General features: G+C 43.8%; 1 protein-coding gene across 2 annotated transcripts in view; it reads right to left on the reverse strand.

Annotated features, from left to right (window-relative positions):
• The window catches only part of LOC137377455 (protein phosphatase 3 catalytic subunit alpha), a 310,308-nt gene that overhangs the window by 72,242 nt on the left and 210,293 nt on the right, over nt 1-27,773 (reverse strand). For both annotated transcript variants that reach the window (XM_068047049.1, XM_068047038.1), the window contains exon 6: nt 27,434-27,573. In XM_068047049.1, coding sequence (XP_067903150.1) covers nt 27,434-27,573 — 140 coding nt within the window. The remainder of the gene's footprint in view (nt 1-27,433; nt 27,574-27,773) is intronic.

A 27,773-nucleotide genomic window follows, 5' to 3' on the forward strand; every position in this document is an offset into this window, starting at 1 on the left:
TTAATCACCCAGCACAGACGGCAGTGCCTTAAGCTGCCGAGACCCTAAGCTCTGGAATTGCTTCTCTAATCCTCTCTTGCCTCCTTTAAGACATACTATAAAGCCTACATCAACCAAGCTTTTGGTCAGCTGTTCTAATATCTCTATTTGTGACTCGGTGTCAGATTTTTGTTTGATAATTGAGCCCGTGAAACACCTTGCGGCGTTTGACAACATTAAAGGCGCTATAGTATTGCAAGTTGTTGTTAATGTTACCAGTGTGTAGCATGCAACTATATTGCCATAAAACTCCTGCATGTCTAGCTAGTGCGGTAGACATCATCTCCATTCTCAGTTTGACATGAGATATAAACAGCAGTACCCAATCTATCACCACAATCAGAAATGGTTTCATTAAATGCTGTTGTCAGCTGTGAAAGGCATATTTATTCCAGAAAGATTGTTTTTCCAACAGACCAGTTAGGCTGATTGGGAGGAGTGTCTGCAGTCTCCATTGCCTGCTCTTAAATGATAGGGCTCATAGAATCATAGAAAGTTTAAGGCACAGAAGGAGGCCACTTGGCCCATCATGTCTGTGCTGGCCGAAAAACGATCCACCCATTCTAATCCCACCTTCCAGCATTTGGTCCGTAGCCCATCGTGGCATTTGAGGTGCATATCCAGACTCCTTTTGAATGAGTTGAGGGTTTCTGCCTCAACTACCCTTTCAGGCAGTGAGTTCCAGACCATCACCACCCTCTGGGTGAAAAAAAAGTTTTCCTTATCTCTCCTCTAATTTTTCTACCAATCACTTTAAATCTATGTCCCCTCATCACTGACCTCTCTGCTAAGGTGAATAGGCCCTTCACCTCCATTCTATCCAGGTCCCTCAAAATTTTGTACATTTCAATCAGATCTCCCCTCAGCCTTCTCTGTTCCAAGGAGAACAACCCCAGCCTATCCAATCTTTCCTCATAGCTGCATTTTTCCAGTCCTGGCAAAATCCTCGTAAATCTCCTCTGTACCCTCTCTAGTGCAATTACATCCTTTTTGTAATGAGGTGACCAGAACTGCACGCAGTACTCAAGTTGTGGCCTAACCAATGAATTATACAATTTCAGCATAACCTCCCTGCTCTTGTACTCTATAGACAACAGCAACATACTTCACACCGCTGTATAAAGGGGGGAAAATGCCACATAATGAACATAAGGATCAAACTACTGTCTGCAGATACAAGAGGCTAATTTGACTTTTTCTAAGTTTCCACACACCCATCCAGAATCCAAACTTGCAGCGACTTTGCCACAAAGGCACTGCTACTAGCCGACATTAAGATCCAGTGCAAGTGCTATTTAGATTCACTCCGAGTTCACATTTATTCCTGGGTGGATTAAAGTGACTTTGGCCTGGCATGTGAGTCATTGTAGGAATTCCTCTGTATCTTGTCACATTGAGCAATCTGGTGCTCAGTAATTAGAATCACAGTAAAATGCGATACATATTTTAAAACATTACTTTATTAATAATGGTGAGAAAGGGAAGGCAGAAAGTCACACCCTTTGTGCCCAAAGGACATGGCTATTTCCACTCAAACTAGAGGCTATAAATATAAAACAGCCACTAATAAATCCAAAATGGGAATTCAGGAGAAACGTCTGTTCCCAGAGTGGTGAGAATGTGGAGTTCGCTACCACAGGCAGTGGTTGAGGCAAATAGCATAGATACATTTAAGGGAACGCTAGAGAACGACATGAGGGAGAAAGGAATAGGATATGCTGATAGGGTGAGATGGAATGGAATGGGAGGAGGCTCATGTGGAGCATAAAAACTGACTTGGACCAGTAGGGTTGAATGGCCTGTTTCTGTGCTGTAAATTTGATGTTATTATATAGTATTACTAAAATATGTTTCCAATTTATTTAGACTTTTTTTTCTAAAATGTACAAAGAGTTGAAACTGAGCAAAAAAACAAAAATTCCAGCACGATATAATTATCACTTCTCTCAACTTTTGGTGGCACTAAAGATAATTGTAGAAAGATCACGTGTGTCTTACAAAATTGCTGTGTGGGGTTCCTGGGTGCACATAGTATATCTGAACATTGTACCAGTGCACACCTCGAGGCCAAGGACACATGATTGAGAAACAAACAGTGGTCAGTGTAGAAGGACAGAGTTTGAAGGCAACAATGGGTTGGACAAGGTAGGACAAACAAAGCCCGAGTGACGAAAGACAGAGAGTAAGATGCAGAAAAAGGGTGGATGAGACTGATGTTAGGTTATAATACAAGTGAGAAACAAGCTGAATACATAAAGTTCAGAGGGGAAGCGAAAACTCTAATAAGAGAAGCAGAGAGTACGAGAAGAGACTGGCAGTTATATAAAAGTGAATCCAAAAGTCTTCTATAGGCATATAAACAGTAAGGAGGAGGTAACAGAAGGGCGGAGCCGATTCGGGATCTAAAAGGGGATTTATGCTTGGAAGCAGTGGCATGGCTGCAGTAATAAGTAACTACTTTGCATCTGTCTTGACCAAGGCCAAAGTCGCAGTGAAAGATGTAGTTGAGGCCCTGGATGGACTAAATATTGACAAAGAAGAGGTATTATAAAGACTGGCTGTACTGAAAGTTGATAAAACACTAGGACCAGATCAGATGAATCTGAGGATATTGAGGAAAATAAGGGTAGAAATTGTGCAGGCACTGGCCATAATTTTTCAGTCTTCCTTAGGCTCGGGGGTGGTGCCAGAGGACTGGAGAATTTCAAATGTTACATCCTTGTTCAAAAAAAGTTGTAAGGATAAACCCAGCAACTACCGGCCAGTCAGTTTAACCTGAGTGGTGGGAAAGCTTTTAAAGTATTGATGAGTGTAATGCAGTTGATGTGCTGTACATGAACTTCCAAAAGGCACTGAATAAGTGCCACATGACAGGCTTGTCAGCCAAGTTGAAGCCAATGGAATAAAAGGAACAGTGGTAGCATGGATCTATACTCATGACCTAGACTTGGGTGTGCAAGGCTCAATTTCAAAATTTACTGATGAGACAAACTTGGAAGTATTACGAACTGTGCAGGATAGTAACAGACTTCAAGAGGACATAGGCTGGTGGAAGGACAGACACCATCTCCCCTTGGCATTCAACGGTATTACCATCGCTGGGGAACAAAGTGTTTAGTGAGAGGGAGGAACTGAAGGAAATCAGTATTAGTAGAGAACTGGTGTTGGGGAAATTGATGGGATTGAAGGCTGATAAATCCCCAGGGTCTGATAATCTACATCCCAGAGTACTTAAGGAAGTGGCCCTAGAAATAGTGGATGCATTAGTGGTCATCTTCCAAGATTCTATAGACTTTAGAACAGTTACTACAGATTGGAGGGTAGCTAATGTAACCCCACTATTTAAAAAGGGAGGTAGAGACAAAGCAGGGAATTATAGACCAGTCAGCTTGACGTCGATAGTGGGGAAAATTCTAGAGTCCATTATCAAAGATTTTATAGCAGAGCACTTAAGAGAACAGTGGTAGAATCGGGCAGAGTCAGCATGGATTTATGAAAGGGAAATCATGCTTGACAAATCTACTAGAATTCTTCGAGGATGTAACTAGTAGAGTTGATGAGGGGGAGCCAGTGGATGTGGTTTATTTGGACTTTCAGAAGGCTTTCGACAAAGTCCCAGATAAGAGATTAGCGTAACAAATTAAAGCACATGGGATTGGAGGTAGTGTATTGCAATGGATAGAAAATTGGTTGGCAGACAGGAAACATAGAGTAGGGATAAATGGGTCTTTTTCCAAATGGCAGGCAGTGACTAGTGGGGTACCGCAGGGATCGGTGCTAGGACCCCAGCTATTCACAATATATATTAATGATTTAGATGAGGGAACTAAATGTAATATCTCCACATTTGCAGATGATACAAAACTGGTGGGAGGGCGAGTTGTGAGGAGGATGCAGAGAGGCTTCAGGGTGATTTGGACAAGTTGAGTGAGCGGGCTAATGCATGGCAGATGCAGTATAATGTGGATAAATGTGAGGTTATCCACTTTGGTAGCTAAAACAGGAAGGCAGATTATTATCTGAATGGCTATAAACTGAGGGAGAAAATATGCAGCGAGACCTGGGTGTTCTCGTACACCAGTCGCTGAAGGTAAGCATTCAGGTGCAACAGGCGGTAAAAAAGCCAAATGGTATGTTGGCCTTCATAGTGAGAGGATTCGAGTACAGGAGCAAGGATGTCTTGCTGCAATTATACAGGGCCTTGGTGAGGCCACACCTGGAATATTGTGTGCAGTTTTGGTCTCCTTATCTGAGGAAGGATGTTCTTGCTATAGAGGGTGTGCAGCAAAGGTTTACTAGACTGATTCCTGGGATGGTGGGACTGACGTATGAGGAGAGATTGAGTCGGTTAGGATTATATTCGCTGGAGTTCAGAAGAGTGAGGGGGAATCTCATAGAAACCTATAAAATTCTTACAGGACTTGACAGGATAGATGCAGGAAGGATGTTCCCGATGGTGGGGGAGTCCAGAACCAGGGGTCACAGTCTAAGGATACGGGGCTAACCTTTCAGGACTGAAATGAGGAGAAATTTCATCACCGAGAGTGGTGAGCCTGTGGGATTCGCTACCACAGAAAGCAGTTGGGGCAAAACATTGTATGTTTTCAAGAAGGAGTTAGATAAAGCTCTTGGGGCGAAAGGGATCAAAGGATATGGGGGGAAAGCAGGAACAGGTTACTGAGTTGGATGATCAGCCATGATCATAATGAATGGCCGAGCAGGCTCGAGGGGCCAAATGCCTACTCCTGCTCCTATTTTCTATGTTTCTATGAATCCCCCACTGTCAACATCCTGGGGATTACCATTGACCAGAAACTGAACTGGACCAGCCACATAAATACCGTGGCTACAAGAGCAGGTCAGAGACTGGGAATTCCGTAGCGAGTAACCCATCTCCCGACTCCTCAAAACATGTTCATCATCTACAAGGCACAAGTCAGGAGCATGATGGAATACTCTCCACTTGCCTGGATGAGGGCGGCTCCAACAACACTCAGGAAGCTCGACACCATGCAGGATATAGCAGCCCATTTTATAGGCAACCCACCCATCACCTTCAACATTCACTCTCTCCACCACCGACACACAGTGGCAGCAGTGTGTACCATCGACAAGATGCACTGCAGCAACTCACCAAGTCTCCTTTGACAGCACCTTCCAAACCTGCAACCTTTCCACCTAGAAGGGCAGCAGATGCATGGGAACACCACCACCTGCAAGTCACACGCCATCCTGACTTGGAACTATATCGCTGTTCCTTCACTGTCGCTTGGTCAAAATCCTGGAACTCCCTCCTTAACAGCACTGTAGGTGTACCTGCACCGTAGGTGTACCTGCACCAGATGGACTGCAGCTCACCACCACCTTCTCGAGGACAATTAGGGATGGGCAATAAATGCTGGCTTTGCCAGCGATGCCCACATCCCATGAAAGAATAAAAAAAGACATGTGGCAGATGAAATTTAATGCAGAGAATTGTGAAGTGCTACTTCTTTTTTTAGGCAGAGCTACATTTTTTTCGGAAGAGCAAGAGGAGGCAATATAAACTAAAGAACACAGTTCTAAAGGAAGTTTAGGAACAGAGGGACCTGGGGGAAAATATTTACAAATAGCTGAAGGTGACAGGGCAAGTTGAGAAAGTGGTTAACAAGGCATATGGGATCCTGGGCTTTATAAACAGAGGCATAGAATTAAAAGCAAGGAGATAATGGTGAACATTTACAAAACACTAGTTTGACCTCAATTGGAATATTGTGTCCAATTCTGGGTACCATACTTTAGGATGGATATGAAGGCACTGGAAGATTTCCCAGAATGGCTCCAGGGACAAGGGACTTTAGTTTGGAAAAGCTGGGGCTGTTCTCCTTATAGAGTATGGTTGAAAGGAGATTTGATAGGGGTGTTCAAAATTGTAAGTGGTCTTGGATTAGTACTTGGAAATATGATGTTGTTGCTATTACAGAGACTTGGTTGAGGGAAGGGCAGGATTGGCAGCTAAATGTTCCAGGCTTTAGAAGCTTCAGGCGGGATAGAGGGGGATGTAAAAGGGGTGGGGGAGTTGCATTACTGGTTAAGGAGAATATCACAGCTGTACTGCGGGAGGACATGTCAGAGGGGTCATGCAGCGAGGCAATATGGGTGGAGCTCAGGAATAGGAAGGGTGCAGTCGCGATGTTGGGGGTTTACTACAGGCCTCCCAACAGCCAGTGAGAGATAGATGAGCAGTTATGTAGACAGATTTTGGAAAGATGTAAAGGTAACAGGGTTGTAGTGGTGGGTGATTTTAACTTCCCCTATATTGACTGGGACTCACTTAGTGCTAGGGGCTTGGATGGGGCAGAATTTGTGAGGAGCATCCAGGAGGGCTTCTTGAAACAGTATGTAGATAGTCCAACTAGGGATGGGGCCATTCTGGACCTAGTATTGGGGAATGAGCCCGGCCAGGTGGTCGAAGTTTCAGTGGGGGAGCATTTCGGGAGCAGTGACCATAATTCCATAATTTTTTAGGTACTTGTGGATAAGGATAAGAGTAGTCCTCGGGTGAAGGTGCTAAATTGGGGGAAGGCTAATTATAACAATATTAGGCAGGAACTGAAGAATTTAGATTGGGAGCGGCTGTTTGAGGGTAAATCAACATCTGACATGTGGGAGTCTTTCAAACGTCAGCTGATTAGAATCCAGGACCAGCATGTTCCTGTGAGGAAGAAAGACAAGTTTGGCAAGTTTCGGGAAGCTTGGCTAACACGGGATATTCTGAGCCTAGTCAAAAAGAAAAAGGAAGCATTTGTAAGGGCTGAAAGGCTTGGAACAGACAAAGCACTTGAGGAATATAAAGACAGTAGGAAGGAACTTAAGCAAGGAGTTAGGAGGGCTAAAAGGGGTCATGAAAAGTCATTGGCAAACAGGATTAAGGAAAATCCCAAGACTTTTTATACGTATATAAAGAGCAAGAGGGTAACTAGGGAAAGGGTTGGCCCACTCAAGGACAGAGAAGGGAATCTATGTGTGGAGCCAGAGGAAATGGGCGAGGTGCTAAATGAGTACTTTGCATCAGTATTCACCAAGGAGAAGGACTTGGTGGATGATGAGGCTAGGGAAGGGAGTGCAGATAGTCTCAGTCATCTCATTATCAAAAAGGAGGTGGTGTTGGGTGTCTTGCAAAGCATTAAGGTAGATAAGTCCCCAGGGCCTGATGGGATCTACCCCAGAATACTGAGGGAGGCAAGGGAAGAAATTGCTGGGGCCTTGACAGAAATCTTTGCATCCTCATTGGCTACTGGTGAGGTCCCAGAGGACTGGAGAATAGCCAATGTTGTTCCTTTGTTTAAGTAGGGTGGCAAGGATAATCCAGGAAATTATAGGCCGGTGAGCCTTACGTCAGTGGTAGGGAAACTATTAGAGAGGATTATTCGGGACAGGATTTACTCCCATTTGGAAACAAATGGACTTATTAGCGAGAGACAGCATGGTTTTGTGAAGGGAAGGTCATGTCTTACTAATTTGATTGAGTTTTTTGAGGAAGTGACGAAGATGATTGATGAAGGAAGGGCAGTGGATGTTATCTATATGGATTTCAGTAAAGCCTTTGACAAGGTCCTGCATGGCAGACTGGTACAAAAGGTGAAGTCACACGGGATCAGATGTGAACTGGCAAGATGGATACAGAACTGGCTCGGTCATAGAAGACAGAGGGTATCAGTGGATGGGTGTTTTTCTGAATGGAGGGATGTGACTAGTGGTGTTCCGCAGGGATCAGTGCTGGGACCTTTGCTGTTTGTAGTATATATAAATGATTTGGAGGAAAATGTAGCTGGTCTGATTAGTAAGTTTGCGGACGACACAAAAGTTGGTGGAGTTGCGGATAATGATGAGGATTGTCAGAGGATACAGCAGGATATAGATCGGTTGGAGACTTGGGCGGAGAAATGGCAGATGGAGTTTAGTCCAGACAAATGTGAGGTAATGCATTTTGGAAAATGTGATGCAGGTGGGAGGTATACAGTAAATGGCAGAACCTTTAGGAGTATTGACAGGCAGAGAGATCTGGGCGTACAGATCCAAGGTCACTGAAAGTGGCAACACAGGTGGATAAGGTAGTCAAGAAGGCATACGGCATGCTTGCCTTCATCGGTTGGGGCGTAGAGTATAAAAATTGGCAAGTCATGTTGCAGCTGTACAGAACCTTAGTTAGGCCACACTTAGAATATTGCGTGCAATTCTGGTCGCCACACTACCAGAAGGACGTGGAGGCTTTGGAGAGGGTACAGAGGAGGTTTACCAGGATGTTGCCTGGTCTGGAGGGTATTAGCTATGAGCAGAGGTTGGATAAACTCGGATTGTTTTCACTGGAACGACGGAGGTGGAGAGGCAACATGATAGAGGTTTACAAAGTTATGAGCGGCATGGACAGAGTGGATAGTCAGAAGCTTTTTCCCAGGGTGGAAGAGTCAGTTACTAGGAGACATAGGTTTAAGGTGCGAGGGGCAAAGTTTAGAGGGGATGTGTGAGGCAAGTTCTTTTTTACACAGAGGGTGGCGAGTGCCTGGAACTTGCTGCCACGGGAGGTGTTGGAAGCAGATATGATAGCGACGTGCAAGCGACATCTTGACAAATACATGAATAGGAAGGGAATAGAGGGATATGGGCCCCGGAAGTACAGAAGGTGTTAGTTTCGGCAGGCATCAAGATTGGCGCAGGCTTGGAGGGCCAAATGGCCTGTTCCTGTGCTGTACTGTTCTTTGTTGTTCTTGTCTGGACAGAGTAGATAGGGAGAAACTGTTGGTTGGTTGTAGGGTTGAGAACCAGAGGACACTGATTTAAAGTGAATGGCAAAAAAACCAAAGGCGACACGAGGAAAAACCTTTTTATGCAGCGAGTGGTTAGGATCTGGAATGCACTGTCTGAGAGTGTGGTGGAGGCAGGTTCAGTGAGTGTTTAGGATCTGGAATGCACTGCCTGAGAGTGTGGTGGAGGCAGGTTCAGTGAGTGTTTAGGATCTGGAATGCACTGCCTGAGAGTGTGGTGGAGGCAGGTTCAGTGAGTGTTTAGGATCTGGAATGCACTGCCTGAGAGTGTGGTGGAGGCAGGTTCAGTGAGTGTTTAGGATCTGGAATGCACTGCCTGAGAGTGTGGTGGAGGCAGGTTCAGTGAGTGTTTAGGATCTGGAATGCACTGCCTGAGAGTGTGGTGGAGGCAGCTTCAGTTGTGACTTTCAAAAGGGTGTTGGATGATTATCTGAAGAGAAAAAATGTGCATCACTACGGAGTGGGACGAGCAGAGTCGCTCTTAAGAGAGCTGTGGTGTAACTATTCTATGATCCTATAAATGTGACAGCATGGTTTTATAAAAATTATCCTAACAATGACTGATGCAAAAAAGAACCCAACAGTGGATTAACTTTAAACAGTTCCACAAATTTCATTCCCTCTCCTCGACACCCAACATATGCACTCAGTCCAAGATTAACAGTGGTTTGCTTAGTCTCAGTCTCCAAGCAATGCAATGCATTCAGTAAGAGTACATAAGTATTTTCATAATAAGCATCATTGATTTAATGTCTGAATATTTTGGAGAAATGGGATAGAGTTCAGACATTGGCACTCGCTGGTCTGACGCTGCATTTACAAAACAATGCAACCAGAATGTAATATCAGCAGGTAGTCAGACGCCAGACTGAGCTTCATCCCAGGGCCAGTTCATCCCTGAAGGCCCAGTTTACATAAATATCAGCCATGGCTCGGTGGTAGAACTCTCAGCTGAGTCAGAAGGCTGAGTATTCTAGTTCCACTCCAGAGACTTTACTGAAACTCCCAGTACAGTACTGAGGGAGTGCTGCACTGTCACAAGGTGTTGTCTTTCAGATGAGATGTTAAATCAAGGCCTCATCTGCCCTCTCAAGCAGGCCTAAAAGATCCCACTGAACTATTATAAGCAGGATCTTACAGATCCAGATATTTACATATTATAAGCATTTACACTACAAGTTCAGTATCAATGCAAAGAAATAACGAGATATATTCACAACCTTTTGAAGTGCAGTCACTTTTAAAATGTAGGAAACCCTGCAGTTAATTAGCATACAGCATGGTCCCACAAGCAGCAAAGAGATATTGATTAGATAATCAGTTTTAAGTGACCGCCCCTCCGACAGTGCAGCGCTCCCTCCATACTGCCCCTCCGACCACGCTCTGACAAAAATGCCCCACTGACAGTGCAGCATTACATGAGCACTGCACTGCGATTGTCAGCCTAGTTTAAATGTCTGGAGTGACACTGGAATCCACAATGTTTTGACTCAGGTGAGTGCTACTCACTGAGCCATGGAGTAAGGGATCAACATATGTTATGGGCAGAGATATCCTGATAGAATAATGGATACAGTGGGATTCATGAGCTGATTGTGCTATTTTCTTATCTTTATGCATCTCTCTGGGAATGTTGGAATAGGCAGCTGAAGGATGAAGGGACCTGGGCTTAATGTGACTGTTAACAGCGGCAGCGTCAAAATATATATTTTGAATGAAGGTACTGGAAACACAATTCCTTAATACAAGGGAAATAGATGAAAATTTAGTTAATGCACCAAACATCTTATTGATTTCATAAGCCTGATCCTGGCAGTTACTGTTTGGAATCCAGTGTAAAGTCAGAGGTTTGAGAGGCATTTACTGAGAAAACAAACTTTACTTTCAACCCAACTGGTTTTATGAAAGGCGACAGTTTTATTGGTGGTTTTTGAGGATCTAACAGATGAACTCTCAACAATTGTAGATCAACCCAAGTTCAGGAAATGATAAGCTTTTATTCCTGCATTCATAAATTTTACCAGGTGTCAGCTGTGGCTCGGTTGGTCGCACTCTCACCTGACTCAGAAGGTTGTGGGTTCAAATCCCACTCCAGGACTTGAACACAAAGATACAGGTTGACACTCGAGTGCAGGGCTGAAGGAGTACTCCACTGTCAGAGGTGCCATCTTTTGGATGAGATGTTAAACTGAGGCCCCACGTGCCCTCTCAGGTGGATGTTAACAATCCCGTGGCACTATCTCGAAGAAGAGCAGGAGTGTTCACCCCAAAGTCAATATTTATCCCTCAACCAACATCACAAAGACAGATTAACTGGTCATTATCTCACTGCAGTTTATCGGAGCTTGCTGTGTGCAAATTAGCTGCCACGTTTTCCACAGTACAACAGTGACTACACTTCAAAAGTACTTCATTGGCTCTAAAGCACTTTGGGACATCCTGTGGTTATGAAAGGTGCTACAGAAATGCAGGTTTTTCTTTCATCATCCCTGGGTGGCTGAAGAGTTAATAAACAGAGGGCATAGACTTGAAGTGATTGATAAAAGAACCAGAGGTAACATAATGAAAATCCTTTTTGTGCGAGTGGTTGAGATTTGGATGCACTGTTGATGGTGGCTACACATGCAACAGTGGCTTTCAGAAGGGAATTGGATAAACACTTGAAAGAGAAACAATTGCAGGAATATTAGGGAAGGGTAGGGAATGGGACTAACTGGATTGCTCTCCTAAAGAGTTGGTGCAGACTTGATGGGCCAAATGGCCTTCCTCTGTGCCACACTGTTCTATGATCTGTTGATTGACAGCAATAGCATGCATTTGAAACCCTCAACTTACATTCAATAAGCTATTTCACAAGAGACTAGTGGCTAATGTGGAATTAGAACAGTACGAAGCGATTATTGGAAAAGAACATGCCTGGAATATTGTACGTATTGGCCCAAATTCTGCTGGAAACATGAAGTGAGTTTAGTGCCACTTGCCATTAATAGCTTCTTAAAAAATCTTCAGCAATTGTAGTGAGGGAGAGATAACGAGTTGCAAATGGCCACAAGTCACTGGACGATTAGTGCCAACTCCGCTGTTAGCCTCGTGAAAACAATAGCTCGCCTTCAACCCCACCCCATATAGTTTCAAACTATTGCCGCATTTGCACATTAATTGCCCATTAATCTCACTGTGGAAAGTTAGTGTTGGTGCCCAACAGAATAAGGACCCTTTAAATGAGGAAATTTATGTTTCTGCAATTCCACTCAATCATGGAGTTTAAAAAAAAAGTTAACATTTTATTACATTTCCTTTGCTCTCTTTTAAGCCCATCTTTCTTTCCCTCTCTGGACCGGATTTGACTCCAATTCACCCAATTTCCTTTTCCATCTTTCCCTATCCTTCAATTCCATTGGTTAAGGAGATAGACATTTAGTCCTGTCATTCACTGAGGTCCCAGATGCTCTGTTCCCCTTGCCGTATCGATATCAGCTCATACTTCTAGAAACTTACAGCACAAAAAAAATTTCCGTCAAAGCTTGGAGCAAAGAGTCTAATGGGACACACGGTGAGATGCCCCACTTCAGCAGGATCTGGGCCATTCTCTATTCTCCTCCTCACCCTTTCTTAAAACAGAAAGAATATGGAGTTCAGCAATATACACACCTTCCTTCACAAGTAGCTTGATACTCGATATCATACTCGACCCAGTTAATTTTCTGATCCCATATATCTATCACAAAGACTATCTACTTGCAGCTCCATGACATCCCCCGTCTCGATCCCTTAAGAAACACTCCTGCATACCCCCAGAATCAACTATTCCAATGCTCCCCTTGTTTCCAATTGCCCAACCTCTGTAAAACTTCAGCTCATCCAAAACTCTGTTGCCTGTACTTTACCCCAGTGTCCCACTCACCCACCTTCCTTGTTAATTGTGTATCAATTGTTTAATTACGTGCAGGTGGAGGGTGTTAATTGGGGTCTTACTTGAACACTTATAAGTAGACACTTAGAGACTGGTGGAGGTTTTTGAGTGAGGAGTTACATAAATGTGAAACTGAGTAAACAGGCTCCAGCACCATCCTTCCACAAAAAGCTTTCTGGAATTTAACATTCCTGATCTACATCACTTCCTGGTATTTAAATCCCTATAGCCTCACCCCTCCCCATCTCTGGAACCTACTCCAGCCCTAACCACACCCCCAGAACTCTGCATCCCTTTCACCTCTCGTGCTTACCCTACCTCAGCTCCACCTTTGGCAGCCATGGCTTCAGCCATCTGGGTCTCCAACTCCCTGTCTTCTAAGATCCATAAATTTCACCTCTTTAAGCAAGCTTTTGTTCATCCATCTGTATATCCTGTCCTTTGCCTCCACATCCATCTAGAGCCTTGGGACATTTTTCTTTGTCAAGTGCGCTACATATATATAAATTATTGTTTTCTGGTGGCGATTTGTTGGAGGTTTTTGAGGATTTGGAAAGGAATTGAGAGGGTAGATGGAGAGAAGCTTTTTTCTGCTGGTGGGGGAGTCTAGGACAAGGGGAGATAACCTTAAAACCAGGGCCAGGTCATTCAGGAGAGAATCGAGGAAACGAGTCTCCATGCAAAGGGTAGTGTAAGTGTGGAACTCTCCCACAAAAAACAGTAGATTCTCACTCAATTAATAATTTCAAATCTGAGATTGATAGATTTTTGCTAGGCAGGGGAGAAAAAGGATATGGGGCAAGACAGGCAGATGGAGTTAAAATACAGATCAGCTCTGATCTCATTGAATGGCAGAACAGGATTGAGGGGCTGAATGGCCTCCTTTTCCTATGTTGCACTGCTAAAGAGATGGGCACATTCACTCAAACCACTGCATGCTGTTCAATAACTGCTTCCTTTGAAACTAAACTTATTCTTTGATTCAGCAAATTAAAAAAAAAGAAGCTTTTTGCACTATTTGCAAAAAGGAAACAAAACCATTTGCAGTTTCTTGGAATAAAAAAAAATGAACTTATTTCACCAACTGCCCCCCTGTACCAACTGTGTACCTGGACTGTGGCAGCTTTGGTATCTTTATTGGAGACTATTTACTCAAAGCTGGTCCAATTTGAGAAAACAGTTTCACTTAATGTTGCTGTGACAACACACATCCCACAATTCTTAATTTATAAACTGGAAACATACTCACTCATGCATGCTTAAAAAAGCTACACATCCATTTTACTTTATATCTAATTGGTCTTACGTGGCATTGCACATGGGTGCTCAGGAATAAAAGCTGCAGTCAGGTCAAGACAGGTAAGGAAGCAGGGGAATAAATCAACTAAGAGGAGGAATGCAGGAGGGAGGGAGAGAAAGAGGCAGGTAGGTAGGGATACCTATCTCCTGTACAAGGTGATCGCCACTCCAGCCAGAAAACAGACCCAGCTCCCTCTCAAAGGAATTCACCGATTCAGCAACTTGTTCTACAGGTTAGCCAATCTCTCAGAAAGCAAGAGCTGCCAAACATCAAAACTGGTCTTCCCAAAAATACTCAGCTGAAATAACCGTTCTACAGCAAAAAAAAAACGAAGCCTTTTCTAGCGTGCTTCAGCCCTGCAAACAAAAAACTCAAACGAGGGAAAGGTTGGCTGAGTACAATACAGCAAACACCTCTACCACTGCAGTCATTTTATAGACAGATTATTCCACAGTATATTGGACCTATAATTGCTGAAACCTTGTGCTATTATTGTGGTGCAGGAACTTCAGTAACTGATGGCATGACTGACTCAAGTCATTACAACAATTTGCATTTATATAGTGTATCTGACACAGTAAAACATCCCATACGCCATGCCAGGACTTACTGGGACTTTGCGCCCTGCCACAGATACTCTGACTGAAACAATTAATTTATTATTGCTCCTCCCGAGCCCTTATGCTCAACAGCAAGATCAGGTTTGGTGAATTAAAGGCACTGAAACTGTGACAGATAATTAGGCTGTTACAGAATGGTGTTGGAGGGTTCAGAATCAGTAAAGTATTCAATCCCTCGCAGGCTGCCAGAGGGTGAATATTTTTACCAATTTGTTCTACCAGTTTCACTGAAATCTTAAACATCAACTAAGCAATAAGAGGATTTTTACAGCCAGGCATGTTCTCATTTTCTCCCTGACCAATATTATTTTGCATTAATATTTATTGAGCTTCTGTGCATAGCAGAGATTGCAACTGGTAATGAAATATGGCAGGGGATCACATGCAGCTGGTGAGCCATTCATGCATGTGGGTCTCTTCGTAACGCCCATTGATATCACAGATGCACTGAATAATGCAACACAGGAGGTGACCATTCAGTCCATCGTGCCTGTGCTGGCTTCTTGGAGGAGCAATCCAATTAGTCCCACAAACACCACCCCCCACCTCTCTTTCTCCATAACCTTGCAAATATTCATCCAATTCCCTTCTGAAAGTTACTATCGAATTGACATTGGGGGGTGCGTGAGGTAAGGTGGGTGAACGAAAGGTGAGGGGCACATCTTCAGAATACCCTAAAGTGCCGCACAGTCACTAAAACTAATTTGTGCAAACAAGATTCCAGAAACAGCTGTGTGATATATGACAAGATACTGTGTATTTTGGTGGAGATGGTGATGGTCAGAATATCAGAAATACTTTATTTGTTCTTTTTCTATTAGTGCCACTTAAGCAGCGAACAGGACCTAAGTTTAATGTCTCACCTAAAAGACTTCCCCTCAGACGGTGCAGCAATCCCTCAGTACTGACCCTCCGACAGTGCGGCGCTCCGTCAGTACTGACCCTCCGACAGTGCAGCACTCCCTCAGTACTGACCCTCCGACAGTGCAGCACTCCCTCAGTACTGACCCTCCGACAGTGCAGCACTCCCTCAGTACTGACCCTCCGACAGTGCAGCACTCCCTCAGTACTGACCCTCCGACAGTGCAGCACTCCCTCAGTACTGACCCTCCGACAGTGCAGCACTCCCTCAGTACTGACCCTCCGACAGTGCAGCACTCCCTCAGTACTGACCCTCCGACAGTGCAGCACTCCCTCAGTACTGACCCTCCGACAGTGCAGCACTCCCTCAGTACTGACCCTCCGACAGTGCAGCACTCCCTCAGTACTGACCCTCCGACAGTGCAGCACTCCCTCAGTACTGACCCTCCGACAGTGCAGCACTCCCTCATTATTCGACTGAAACTTCAGTCTCTGGAGTGGGACTTGAACCCTTGACCTTTGGACTCCAAAAACAGAGTGCTATCCACTGAGCCAATGGGGGATACTTAGCCAGTACAGAAGTTATAAGATTTAAAAAAAAACTAACTTCTCTTGCTCATCTGTGCAGTGGAAGCTTAAACCTTAAATTAATTAAGTATGGTATCCCATGCTCGGATCAATTATTACCTTCTATTGCCTGCCCTCAATCAGCAAATTACACGTTCTGGATATTTCTGCACTTGAATGGATCACTTGCTAAACCCAACTCATCAGAATAGATTCTTGCCTTTTTAAATATATTTTGTTACAAAGATTGGAATAGTAACTAACTTTTTCCGTTGAGTTATGTATTTTTAAAAGGCCACTGCAAGTTAGTTACAGATGTGAATAGCAGCCACGATTGCTTTTACAATAGAAACATTTGCTATCCAATAAGAGGTAGCCTGAACTCTCAATTTTTTATTGCCAAGTTACTACGCAGCCCTAGAAAACAAGGGGTGCAGTAAACCAGTGCGTGTACCATGTATGATACAGGATTATCTCTGAATCAAATATTCAGTAGTCTCCTGGCCAGCCTCCCAAAACTTACCATCCAAAACTCTGATGCCCAAATTAAGTCCCGTTCACCCATCACCCCTGTGCTCACTGACCTAAACTGGCTTCCGGTCCAGCAATGCCTCAATTTTAAAATTCTCATCTCTGTGTTCAAATCCCTCCATGGTCTCATCCCTCCCCATCTTTAATCCCCTCCGAGACCACAACGCTCCAAGATGTCTGCATCCCTCCAAGTCTGGACTCTTGGGCATCCCCAATTTTAATCGCTCCACCATTGGCAGCTGTGTCATCAGTTGCCAAGGCCCCAAGCTCTGGAATTCCCTCCCTAAACCTCTCCATCCCTCTACCTCTCTCCAAATCTTTGGTCCCCTGTCCCAATATCTCCTTACATGGCTCGGCGTCAAATATAGTTTGATGATGGTTCCTCTGCACTGCCTTAGGATATTTTACTACCTATAGGCATGATGTAAATGTAAATTGTAGTTACTGAAGTGATAAGTGCCTTCCAAGTGTCTTGGCGCACTTTGTAATCAGATTGACCGTGACAGGACAGTTCTCTACATACATCCATCCTCATCTATATCATTGACCTTTTGAGATAAGCCGATTCATTCAACTGTATTGCCTTTTAAAATTAAACCACGACGGCAAAGGACCTTAAGCCGTCATATATGAAGGGAAAGGCTGCATGCATTCTCTTTCATCTTTTTGATGTTAGTTGGGTAAAGAAAGAAAATACTGCAAAGTATCCACACATTCCAAACAGAAATTCCTAGAATTTATACTATATCATTCTGATTAAAGCCAGCCAAAGTCAACAGTAAACCTCACTAGTCCAGGATGTTGGCACTGGATGTACAATGTAAATATCCTGGGATTTAGGAATGGCAAGGAGATAAACTTCACCCCAGTTGTGAGGAACAAGAGTTGCAGAAAGTTCTTCAACACTGTAAGGCCGATTATGGGCCCACAACCCCAAGCAAGAGGAGTGCTAAGATTATTGTATTTACGCCAAGACTTTTCATGGAAAGTTGCATTAGCTCCCGCTGTGCTTATGATCATAGGAAACAAGAGGATGAGTAGGCCATTCGGCCTGTCGAGCCTGCTCCGCCATTCAAACAGATCATGGCTGATCATCTACCTCTATGCCATTTTTCCCCAATATCCTCGTATCCCTTCATGTCAGAAGTATCCAGATATCTATCGATTTCTGTCTTGAACAAGCTCAATGATTGAGCTTCCACAGCCCTCTGGGGTAAAGAATTCCACAGATTCACCACCCTCTGAGTGAAGAAATTCCTCCTCATCTCAGTCCTAAATGGTCTGCCCCCTATTCTGAGACTGTGTCCCCTGGTTCTGGACTCACCAGCCAGAGGAAACATCCTATCCACATCTACCCTATCACGCCCTGTAAGAATTTTGTAAGTTTCAATGAGATCACCTCTCTTTCTTCGAAACTTCAGAGAATACAGGCAATCTCTCCTCATACGACAATCCCACCATCCCAGGAATCAGTCTGGTGAACCTTCGTTGCACTCCCTCTTTGGCAAATATATCCTTCTTTAGATAAGGAGACCAAATCTGTACACAATACTACAGGTGTGGTCTCACCAAGGCTTTATACAATTGCAGCAATACATCTTTAATCTTGTACTCAAATCCCCTTGCAATGAAGGCCAACATACTATTTGCCTTCTTAATTGCTTGCAGGGAAAGCTTTTGTAATATGCACCAACATTTAAAGAGCAGTCAAACTTCTTGGAGATTAAAACATTGTGTGCGTACCCCCTTCTATCAACTGCACATTGTACAACATGCTGTGATATTCATTTTAAAGGAAACTATTTGGACCATGGCCCAGATTCATGTTTTCAGCAACTGGTCTTCAATTTTTTTTTTTTTTTTTTTGGAGTCCAGGTGCTGGGGTTTGCTGGTGGGACAGTGAGAGACAGAGGAAAGGGAGAGTGTGAGAGGGGGAAGTGAGGGAGTGATAGAGGGGGAGGGAAGGAAAAAAGACAAAACCAAGTTAGAAGGAAAGGCAGGCAAAGACGTGTATATTTATAGCACCTTTCACGATCTCAGGACATCCCAAAGTGCTTTACAGCTAAAGTAGTACTTTTGAAGTATAGTCACTGTTGTAATTTAGGAAACGTGGCAGCCAATTTGCACACAGAAAGATCCCACAAGAAAATGTGATAATGATCAGATCATTTGTATTTAGTGATATTGGCTGAGGGATAAATATTGGTCAAGTCACCGGGGAGAATTCCCCTGCTCTTCTTTGAAATAGTGGCCGCGTGATCTTTTACAGGGTAGATGGGGCTTTAATTAAACGTCTCATTCAAAAGAGGGGGAGAAAGAGAGAACAAGAGCACAAACAAGCAGGTCTGTACCCAATATTGAAGATGAAATTGAAAAGACAGCTCATAATAAGCTGGAAAATTGAGTAAAGCGCCTTGCTTACAAATCACTGAAGTCTGCAACTCGAAAGAAAATGTAATTCCACTTGCAGCATGTTTGTCACCAATTACAGGTTCTGTGGCTGGTCCATTTATCAGACAACTCAATAAAGTTACATGTCAAATTGCAAATGTTACGCAGTCAGCCCTGCAACCTCAAGGATCTGCTTGGCAAATGCAAATGTTCTTTCTTCACTGTAACTTATAACATTTGTTCCAAAACCCAACATAATTAATTATTTAATATTCACCAGTAATCACATTATCGAAGGAAAAAATTACATTTAACTTCCTAAACTAATGAAACATTTATTATTTCCAACGGAGGCATGAAATGTTAACTTTATCAATATGATCTTTGTGCTCTATAAAAATAGCACTCAGTTTATTAAGAATATATTGGTTCTCTGTAGTGGGTACTATATTACAGTGAGAACATCTTATGATGAAGAAAGGAAAAACAGACAAACTGCTTTCATTAATTTCAGCATGGTGACTGGTCACATTTTGAAAGGTTTCCATACAACTCCCTTCGAACATTTGCACATTGCCAAATCCTAACACAATGGGTGTTAGCTGTGTCTCAGTGGGTAGCACTCTCTTGCCTGAATCAGATGGCTGTGGATTCTAATCCCACTCCAGAAACCTGATCGCAAAATCTAGTCTGACGCTCCCAGTGCAGTACTGAGGGAGCTCTGTGCTGCCAGAGATCCCATGGCCACTATTTCAAAGAAGAGCAGGAGAATTCTCCCTGATGCCCAGACCAATATTTATATTTCAATCAACACCACTAAAACAGATTACCTGGTCATTATCACAACTCCGTACAGTGCCTGCTGTGCACAAATTGCCTGCCGAGTTTCCATAATTATAACAGTGACTGCACTTCAAGACATCTTGAGGTTGCGAAAGGCACTATATAAATGCAGTCTTTCTTGTCTTTAAGTTACATCTGAGATATGGTCACAGATGATCCATTTTTAATTCAACACTGAATCCAGAGTGCAGCTTACTACATAAAGTGGAACTTGGAGCTGCCTAAACCTGCCTGTCTACATGCCAGTCACTTTACTTGGAACCAGTACTTTGGGAGATTAGAGGCTACTCAAATTCGCTAATCACTGACTGCATAAAGCTTGCACACAATCATGTGGGTATCTACTCCTGGGCCAAATAGTTAATAAGGTCAACACCTGACCTCTTGCAAATTCATTAAGAAAGAAAATCATAAATCTTATTTCCCTGCTCCAAAGATTGAAGCCTGGTGTGGAAGTCTCTCACATTCATTATGTGTTGAGATAGCTTGACTCCAAGTAGTGGCAGCATTTCTGCAGATTAAGGCTTGAAGAAAAAATATCACTTGGCACACCCAGCCTTAGAGTAAATTAACCTACTCCTTTTGCAATGACTTATTGCCTGAAGGAAGGGTTGGGAGAAGAGCCCATTAGGGATGAGTAAAGTTGCTTTGATTCTTGAGCATTTACACTTTGAAAATACCAACTTGCATTTATATAGCACCTATAACATAGTAAAACGCCCCAAAGCACTTCACAGAGGCATTATCGAACATAATTTGACACCGAGCCACACAGAAGATATCAGCACAGGTGACCAAAAGCTTGATCAAAGAGGTAGGTTTTAAGGAGAGACCTAAAGCAGGAGAGAGAGGTAGAGAGGGGAGAGGTTAGAGTCATAGAGTTATACAGCATTGAAACAGGCCCTTCGGCCCATCATGTCTGTGCCGGCCATCAAGCACCTATCTATTCTAATCCCGTTTTCCAGCACTTGGCCCGTAGCCTTGTATGCTGTGGCGTTTCAAGTGCACCTCTAAATACTTCTTAAATGTTGTGAGGGTTCCTGCCTCTACCACCCCTTCAGGTAGTGTGTCCCAGATTCCAACCACCCTCTGGCTGAAAATTTTTTTCCTCAACTCCCCTCTAACCCTCCTGCCCTTTACCTTAAATCCATGCCCCCTGGTTACTGACACCTCCGCTAAGGGAAAAAGTTTCTTCCTATCTATCCTATCAATGCCCCTCATAATTTTGTATACCTCAATCAGGTGCCCCCTCATCCTTCTCTGTTCGAAGGAAAACAACCCCAGCCTATCCAGTCTTTCTTCATAGCTGAAATGCTCCAGCCCAAGCAACATCCTGGTGAATCTCCTCTGCACCCTCTCCAGTGCAATCACATCCTTCCTAGAGTGTGGTGACCAGAACTGTACACAGTACTCCAGCTGTGGTCTAACTAGCATTTTATACAGCTATAAGGTTTAGGGAGGGAATTCCAGAGCTTTGGGTCCAGGCAGCTGAAGGCATGGCCACCAATGGTGGCACGATGGAAATCAGGGAAGCACGAGGCCAGAATTGGAGAAGTGCAGAGATTTCAGAGGTTTGTAGGACTGGAGGAGGTTAGAGATAGTGAGGGGGTGAACAGTAGGGTAAGAATTATAAAATTGAGCGTTGGTGGACTGAGAGCCATTGTAGGTCACTGAGCACAATGGGTGATGGGTGAATGGAACTCAATGAACAACACAACTTCCTAGTAGTACATTGCATTATCACTGGGCTGTGAATCGGAGTTTTAGGTACTCTTGCATTTCAGTCTTAAATGTTGATTTACCAACCAGTTATGTCAGGCGGCATATCACTGGGTTTCTTGAACTGAGGTCAAGAAAACCAAAACCTTCAGAACTTTGAAAATGTTACTGAAAACAGAGAACTTCTCAACATCGCCCACTTGATTGGCACCCCATCTACAAACATTCACTACCTCCACCACCGACGCACAGTGGCAGCAGTGTGTACCATCTACAAGATGCACTGCAGCAATGCACCAAGGCTCCTTCGACAGCACCTTCCAAACCTACAACCTCTACCAGCTAGAAGGACAAGGGCAGCAAATACATGGGAACACCACCACCTGCAAGTTCCCCTTCAAGCCACCCACCATCCTGACTTGGAACTATATCACCGTTCCTTCACTATTGCTGGGTCAAAATTCTGGTACTCCCTTCCTAACAGCACTGTTGGTGTACCTACTCCACATGGACTGCAGTGGTTCACCACCACCTTCTCAAGGGCAATTAGAGATGGGCAACAAATGCTGGCCTAGCCAGTGACGCCCACATCTCATGAATGAATAAAAAAAATTAAAATGCCATTTCGTGGTGACTTTTCCCTCTAACATTGGCAGACTTGTGCAGGAACACAATTCTGTCAAACCAGTCAGATGCAAATCACTGCTGCACCATCTCTAAATAGGTAACCTAACTGAAATCACAATTGCCTGTCATTTCTATCAGTTACCGACAGACGAAATTCTGGGCCCAAATTCATCTGTACTGGACCAGTTTGGGTTTATTTACCAAAAGTGTGTATTTTGTCCCTTGGTTTTGGAACTGCACAATCCCTTTAATGAATTATTCTTTAGGTCTTGTGGCAATTACCACAAAGACTTTTTATGAAGCAGACGTGTTGTAACCCATCACAACGCTAATGTAGGTGTAAGGATTGTATACTCGTTAGTCATTATCACCACAGGTCAGTCCTTTCTCTCAATCAAGTGTTGACATTTTCATGATTCTGCCTCCGCTGATTATGCTCAATCCTGTTGACCTCACATCCTAAATTAAATACATCATACTGAACACACACACATGGATGCCAAAACCAATCGTAGCCTCAGAGAAAGGACGATAGACACAGTACACAGGGACTGTAGGGGAATGTGCATCAGTAATAGCTCTGTAGCCTAATGCTAATATCAGCAACTTAAAACTCTTTTTTTTTATTATTTGTTCATGGGATGTGGGCGTCACTGGCTAGGACTGCATTTATTGTCCATCCCTAATTGCCCTCGAGAAGGTGGTGGTGAGCTGCCTTCTTGAACCGTTGCATTCCATGCGGTGTAGGATACACTCACAGAGCTGTTAGGAAGGGAGTTCCAGGATTTTGACCCAGTGACAGTGAAGGAACAGCGATATAGTTCCAAGACAGGATAGTGTGTGACTTGGAGAGGAATTTGCAGGTTTCCATGCATCTGTTGCCCTTGTCGTTCTAGGTGGTAGAGGTTGCGGGCTTGGAAGGTGCTGTCAAAGGAGGCTTGGTGAGTTGCTGCAGTGCATCTTGCAGATGGTACACACTGCTGCCACTGTGCGTCAGTGGTGGAGGGAGTGACTGTTTGCAGATGGGGTGCCAATCAAGCGGGCTGCTTTGCGCTGGATGGTGTTGAGCTTCGAGTGTTGTCGGAGCCATTTTGGTATTGTGGCGGGGCAAAAACCTGATTGGAGGGATTCAAACGTGCAACGCCAGGAAAGATGGGCATAGATTTGGGAGGTGACAACATGTTCGAGGACTTGAGAGAGGAAAGGGAGATTGGAGATGAGGCAGTGGTTTGCAAGGACGCCAAATGATGGCATCAAAAAGCACTCCGGCAATCGTTGGCAACAGTGCAACCTGCTTTACTGCATTGTGTGGCTTCTTGGACAGTTGCACCATTGATGGCCCAGTTCCCAACTATGATTATTTAATATGCTCATGGTATGATTGGCTCTTGATGAAATCACCAGGTAACTTAACGTTACCACAATCACGCTCTGCCCCTCCCCCCAACCTACCCAAGATGAACTATTTATGATCTTTCACCAACTTGTCTCAACCTCCATCCTCCAGTTTATGGCAAGTAGCTTTGTTTCAATGTTCTCTAAATTGAATTTGCAAAGAAATTATATTTACATTCATTTTTCATAAAGTCATTATAGATTTTGATTCACAGTCCTTGTGGTCAGTGGTCATGACAAGGAACTTGAATGTATTTGTGTTTTTAATTCCCTCCAGATTCTTTACGGATTTAAGTTGTGTCCTACAGACTTACCACCCTCCACTTGCTTTGCAACAGACCCATCTACAATGGTGATGAGTGTGTTGTAAAATAAACCAGATGCCACAAAACAATACATATGCAGTCTACTCCTTATAATTCAAAAATTTTTGTACCAAAATAAAATAGTCATTTGGTAGTCCAGAACTTGAGTAGTGCTGAAAACAGACGTTTTGTCGAAGCTTTTCATCTTGCACTCATCAGGACAATTCGCAAGAATACCAATGTAAGGGAAAGCAACAAATTTATACTGTATGAGAAGAGAGTGCTGATTGGTTGGCAAGTGGACTCGATGGATAGAAGCGTTGCCATGGAGAATGCACCAGTGTGCTAATAATTATGCTGACAACCAATTTAAGATGGTCAGCCGGGCTCGCAGTGTGGTGCATTTGCACGTACCGGAAGCTTGCCTGTTTCAGCTCAACAAAATAAGTGACAGCCATTTGCTGGTTCATTCCTTAGGCCTTGACCAGAGTCAAGCTGCCTGGTTTAAATTTCAAACAACTCTTGGCAGTTAACTGTCAGTCACCATAAAATGGTGCATTCTCCATGGTAACGCCTCCACCAACCAAGTCCACTTGCCAACCAATCGGCACTCTTCTCATACAGTATAAATTTGTTGCTTTCCCTTACATTGGCATTCTTGTGAATTGCCCTGATGAGTGCAAGATGAAAAGCTTCGATAAAATGGCTCTATTTTCAGCAATACTCAAAATAAAATAATTTGAATTAAGTACAGCTTGCATTTATCCAGAAGCTTCAATGCAGAAAATCATCTCAAAGTGGTTCACGGAAGAAAAAAAAACTGGCACCGTGCCAAAGGAGGAACTATTAGGAAGGACTGACTAAAAGCTTAGTCAAAGTGGCAGGTTTTAAGGAGGAAAGGCGGAGAGGCAGAGGTTTAAGGAGGAAATTCCAGAGCTTAGAACCTAAATGGCTGAAGACACAATTTGCAAAGGTGGGGCCAAGTGACTGAAAGATGTTCCAGAGGCCAGAATTGGAAGAGCGCAGAGATTTCAGAGGATTGTGGGGCTGGAGGAGGTTACAGAGATAGGGAGGGGCGTGAGGCCATTAATGAATCTAAACACAAGGATAAGAATTTTACATTGACAATACTGGGGGCTGGGAGCCAGCGTCAGTCGGTGAGCAGAGGAGTGATGGGTGAACAGGACTAGTCAGTGAATAGGCAGCAGAAATAAAAACAAACTGCTGGAAATAATCAGCAGGTCTGGAAGCATCTGTGGAGAGAGAAAGAGTTAACAGATCTGAAACATTAACTCTGCTTCTCTCTCCACTGATGCTGCCAGACCTGCTGAGTATTTCAAGCACTTTGTTTTTATTTCAGTTTCCAGCATCTGCAGTACTTTGCTTTTACTTTAGTATGGGCAGCAGAATTTTGGATGAGCTGAAGATTATGGAAGATAGGAGGCTGGTTGGGACAGCACAGGAATAGTTCAGTCTGGAGGTAACAACGGCATGGATGAGGGCTTCAGATATACTGAGGCGGAATGGAGATGGGTGACATTACGAAATTTGAAGCAGAGGATCTGTGTGACAGAGAAGATATGGGGGCAGAAGCTTAGCTTAGGGTAGAAAAGTCTTACATTTATATAGCACCTTTCATAATCACCGACACCCCAAAGTGCTTTACAACCAATGAAGTACTTTTGAACTGTAGTCACTGTTGTAACGTAGGAAACACAGCAGCCAATTTGCACAGCAAGATCCCACATACAGCAATGTGATAATGACCAGATAATCTGTTTTTGAGCAGTTGATTGAGGGATAAACATTGGTCTGGTTACCGGGGTGAACATCCCTGCTCTTCTTTGAAATATTGTCATGGGATCTTTTATGTTCATCCAGGAAGGCAGATGGGACCTCGGTCTAACACCTCATCTGAAAAACAGCACCTCCAACAGTGCAGCACTCCCTCAGTACCGCACTGGGAGTGTCAGCCTAGATTTTTGTGCTCACATCCTGGAGTGGGACATGAACCCACAACCTTCTGACTCAGAAACGTGAGGAGGGCAGTGAGATTGTGAATAGTTGGTTTTAACCAGAGACAGTGACAGGGAGGTAAATGGAATTGCATAGGATGGTGTGGCACGGGCCGAAGGCGATGGCTTAAGTCTTCCCAATGTCTAACTGAGGGAAACTGTGGCTCATCGAGGACTGGATATCAGACAAGCAGGTTGATAACAGAGAGGCAGCAGAGGGGTTGAGAGAGGTTGAGATGAGGTAGAGTTGGGTATTGTCAGCATGCATGTGGATCCAATATGAATAACACAAAGTATGAATTCAACAATAAATGTTTTGAATCATCTGATAATTTAAATTAAGCAACCTGGAATTGTGCAGACTATAACATTTTAAAGAGAAAAAAAATTAATTAAAAATGAACACAGTGGAATACTTGCTTTACCAGCTGCAGCCTTGACCTTAAACTAGCAACTTCATTACTTGATTGTGACTGAACTCACAATCTGACCTAAAATAAAATGGCAACAGGAGGCAGCCATTCAGCCCCTCCTCGAGCCTGTTACACAGGGACAGGAGGAGGCCATTCAGCCCCTCTCGAGCCTGTTACACAGGAACCGGAGGCAGCCATTCAGCCCCTCTCGAGCCTGTTACACAGGAAACGGACGAGGCCATTCAGCCCCTCACGAGCCTGTTACACAGGAAATGGAGGAGGCCATTAAGCCCCTCTTAAGCCTGTTACACAGATACAGGAGGAGGCCCATTCAGCCCCTCTCGAGCCTGTTACACAGGGACAGGAGGAGGCCCATTCAGCCCCTCTCGAGCCTGTTACACAGGAACCAGAGGCGGCCATTCAGCCCCTCTCGAGCCTGTTACACAACGACAGGAGGAGGCCCATTTAGCCCCTCTGGAGCCTGTTACACAGGAACCGGAGGAGGCTATTCAGCCCCTCGAGCTTGTTCTGCCGCCATTCAATGAGGCCACGGTTGTTAGATATTGACTCCACCCACCCAGGTATCCCTTACTAACCTCGGCTGGCAAAAATCTAATCGCTCAGATTTAAAATTATGAATTGAGTGAGTGTCTACATGTTTTTGTGGGAGAGTTCAACACTTCTACCATCCTTTGTGTGAAAAGATGTTTCTTAGCTTCTCTGTTGAATGGCCTGGCTCAGATTTTAAGATTATATCCCCTTGTCCTAGACTCCCCCACCAGTGGATAAAGATCCTCTCTATCTACCCTATCAGTTCCTTTCAGAATCCCAAAAGCCTCAGTCAAATCACTCCTTAACCTTCTGCATGCCAAGCAAGACGAGCCTAGTTTGTGTAATCTCTCATGATCAAACCCTTAATAACATTCTGCTCAATCTGCCCTTCAAGACCAATATATCCTTGCGAAGGTTTGATGCTCAGAACTGTGCAGAGTTATCCAGATGTGGGGGACCAACCAGGGGACAGCATGTAATATAACATTCAACAATAAGGCTTCCATTGTTTTTGAACAAATGGAAACAATCCCCTTACCTGTAGAAGTATGAACAGCCTCTGACTGTATTGTGAGTGAAATGTTCCTGAGACTTTTCATTTCCAAAGTCTTCTAGTGGGTCTGACCACAATAGGTCGCACATGGGTCCATAAGCAGGGGGTTCTTTGAATCTATCTAACTACAAGGAAGAAAATACAAATTAAAAACAGCAAACAAAATGATGCTGAGAAAAGACAGGTATATCAGCAACAGTTATAGGGGCCACTTTGTAAATACTCAACACCCATATCAATCTTTTGCAGAGTTAAGGAGTTGACAAACCAGTGAACGATGACTTTTTAAGTGTCTTCTTTTAAATGAAACACATCACAATGCTGC

The sequence above is a fragment of the Heterodontus francisci genome, chromosome 1 (assembly GCF_036365525.1).
Source record: "Heterodontus francisci isolate sHetFra1 chromosome 1, sHetFra1.hap1, whole genome shotgun sequence".
Classification (NCBI taxonomy): Eukaryota; Metazoa; Chordata; class Chondrichthyes; order Heterodontiformes; family Heterodontidae; genus Heterodontus; species Heterodontus francisci.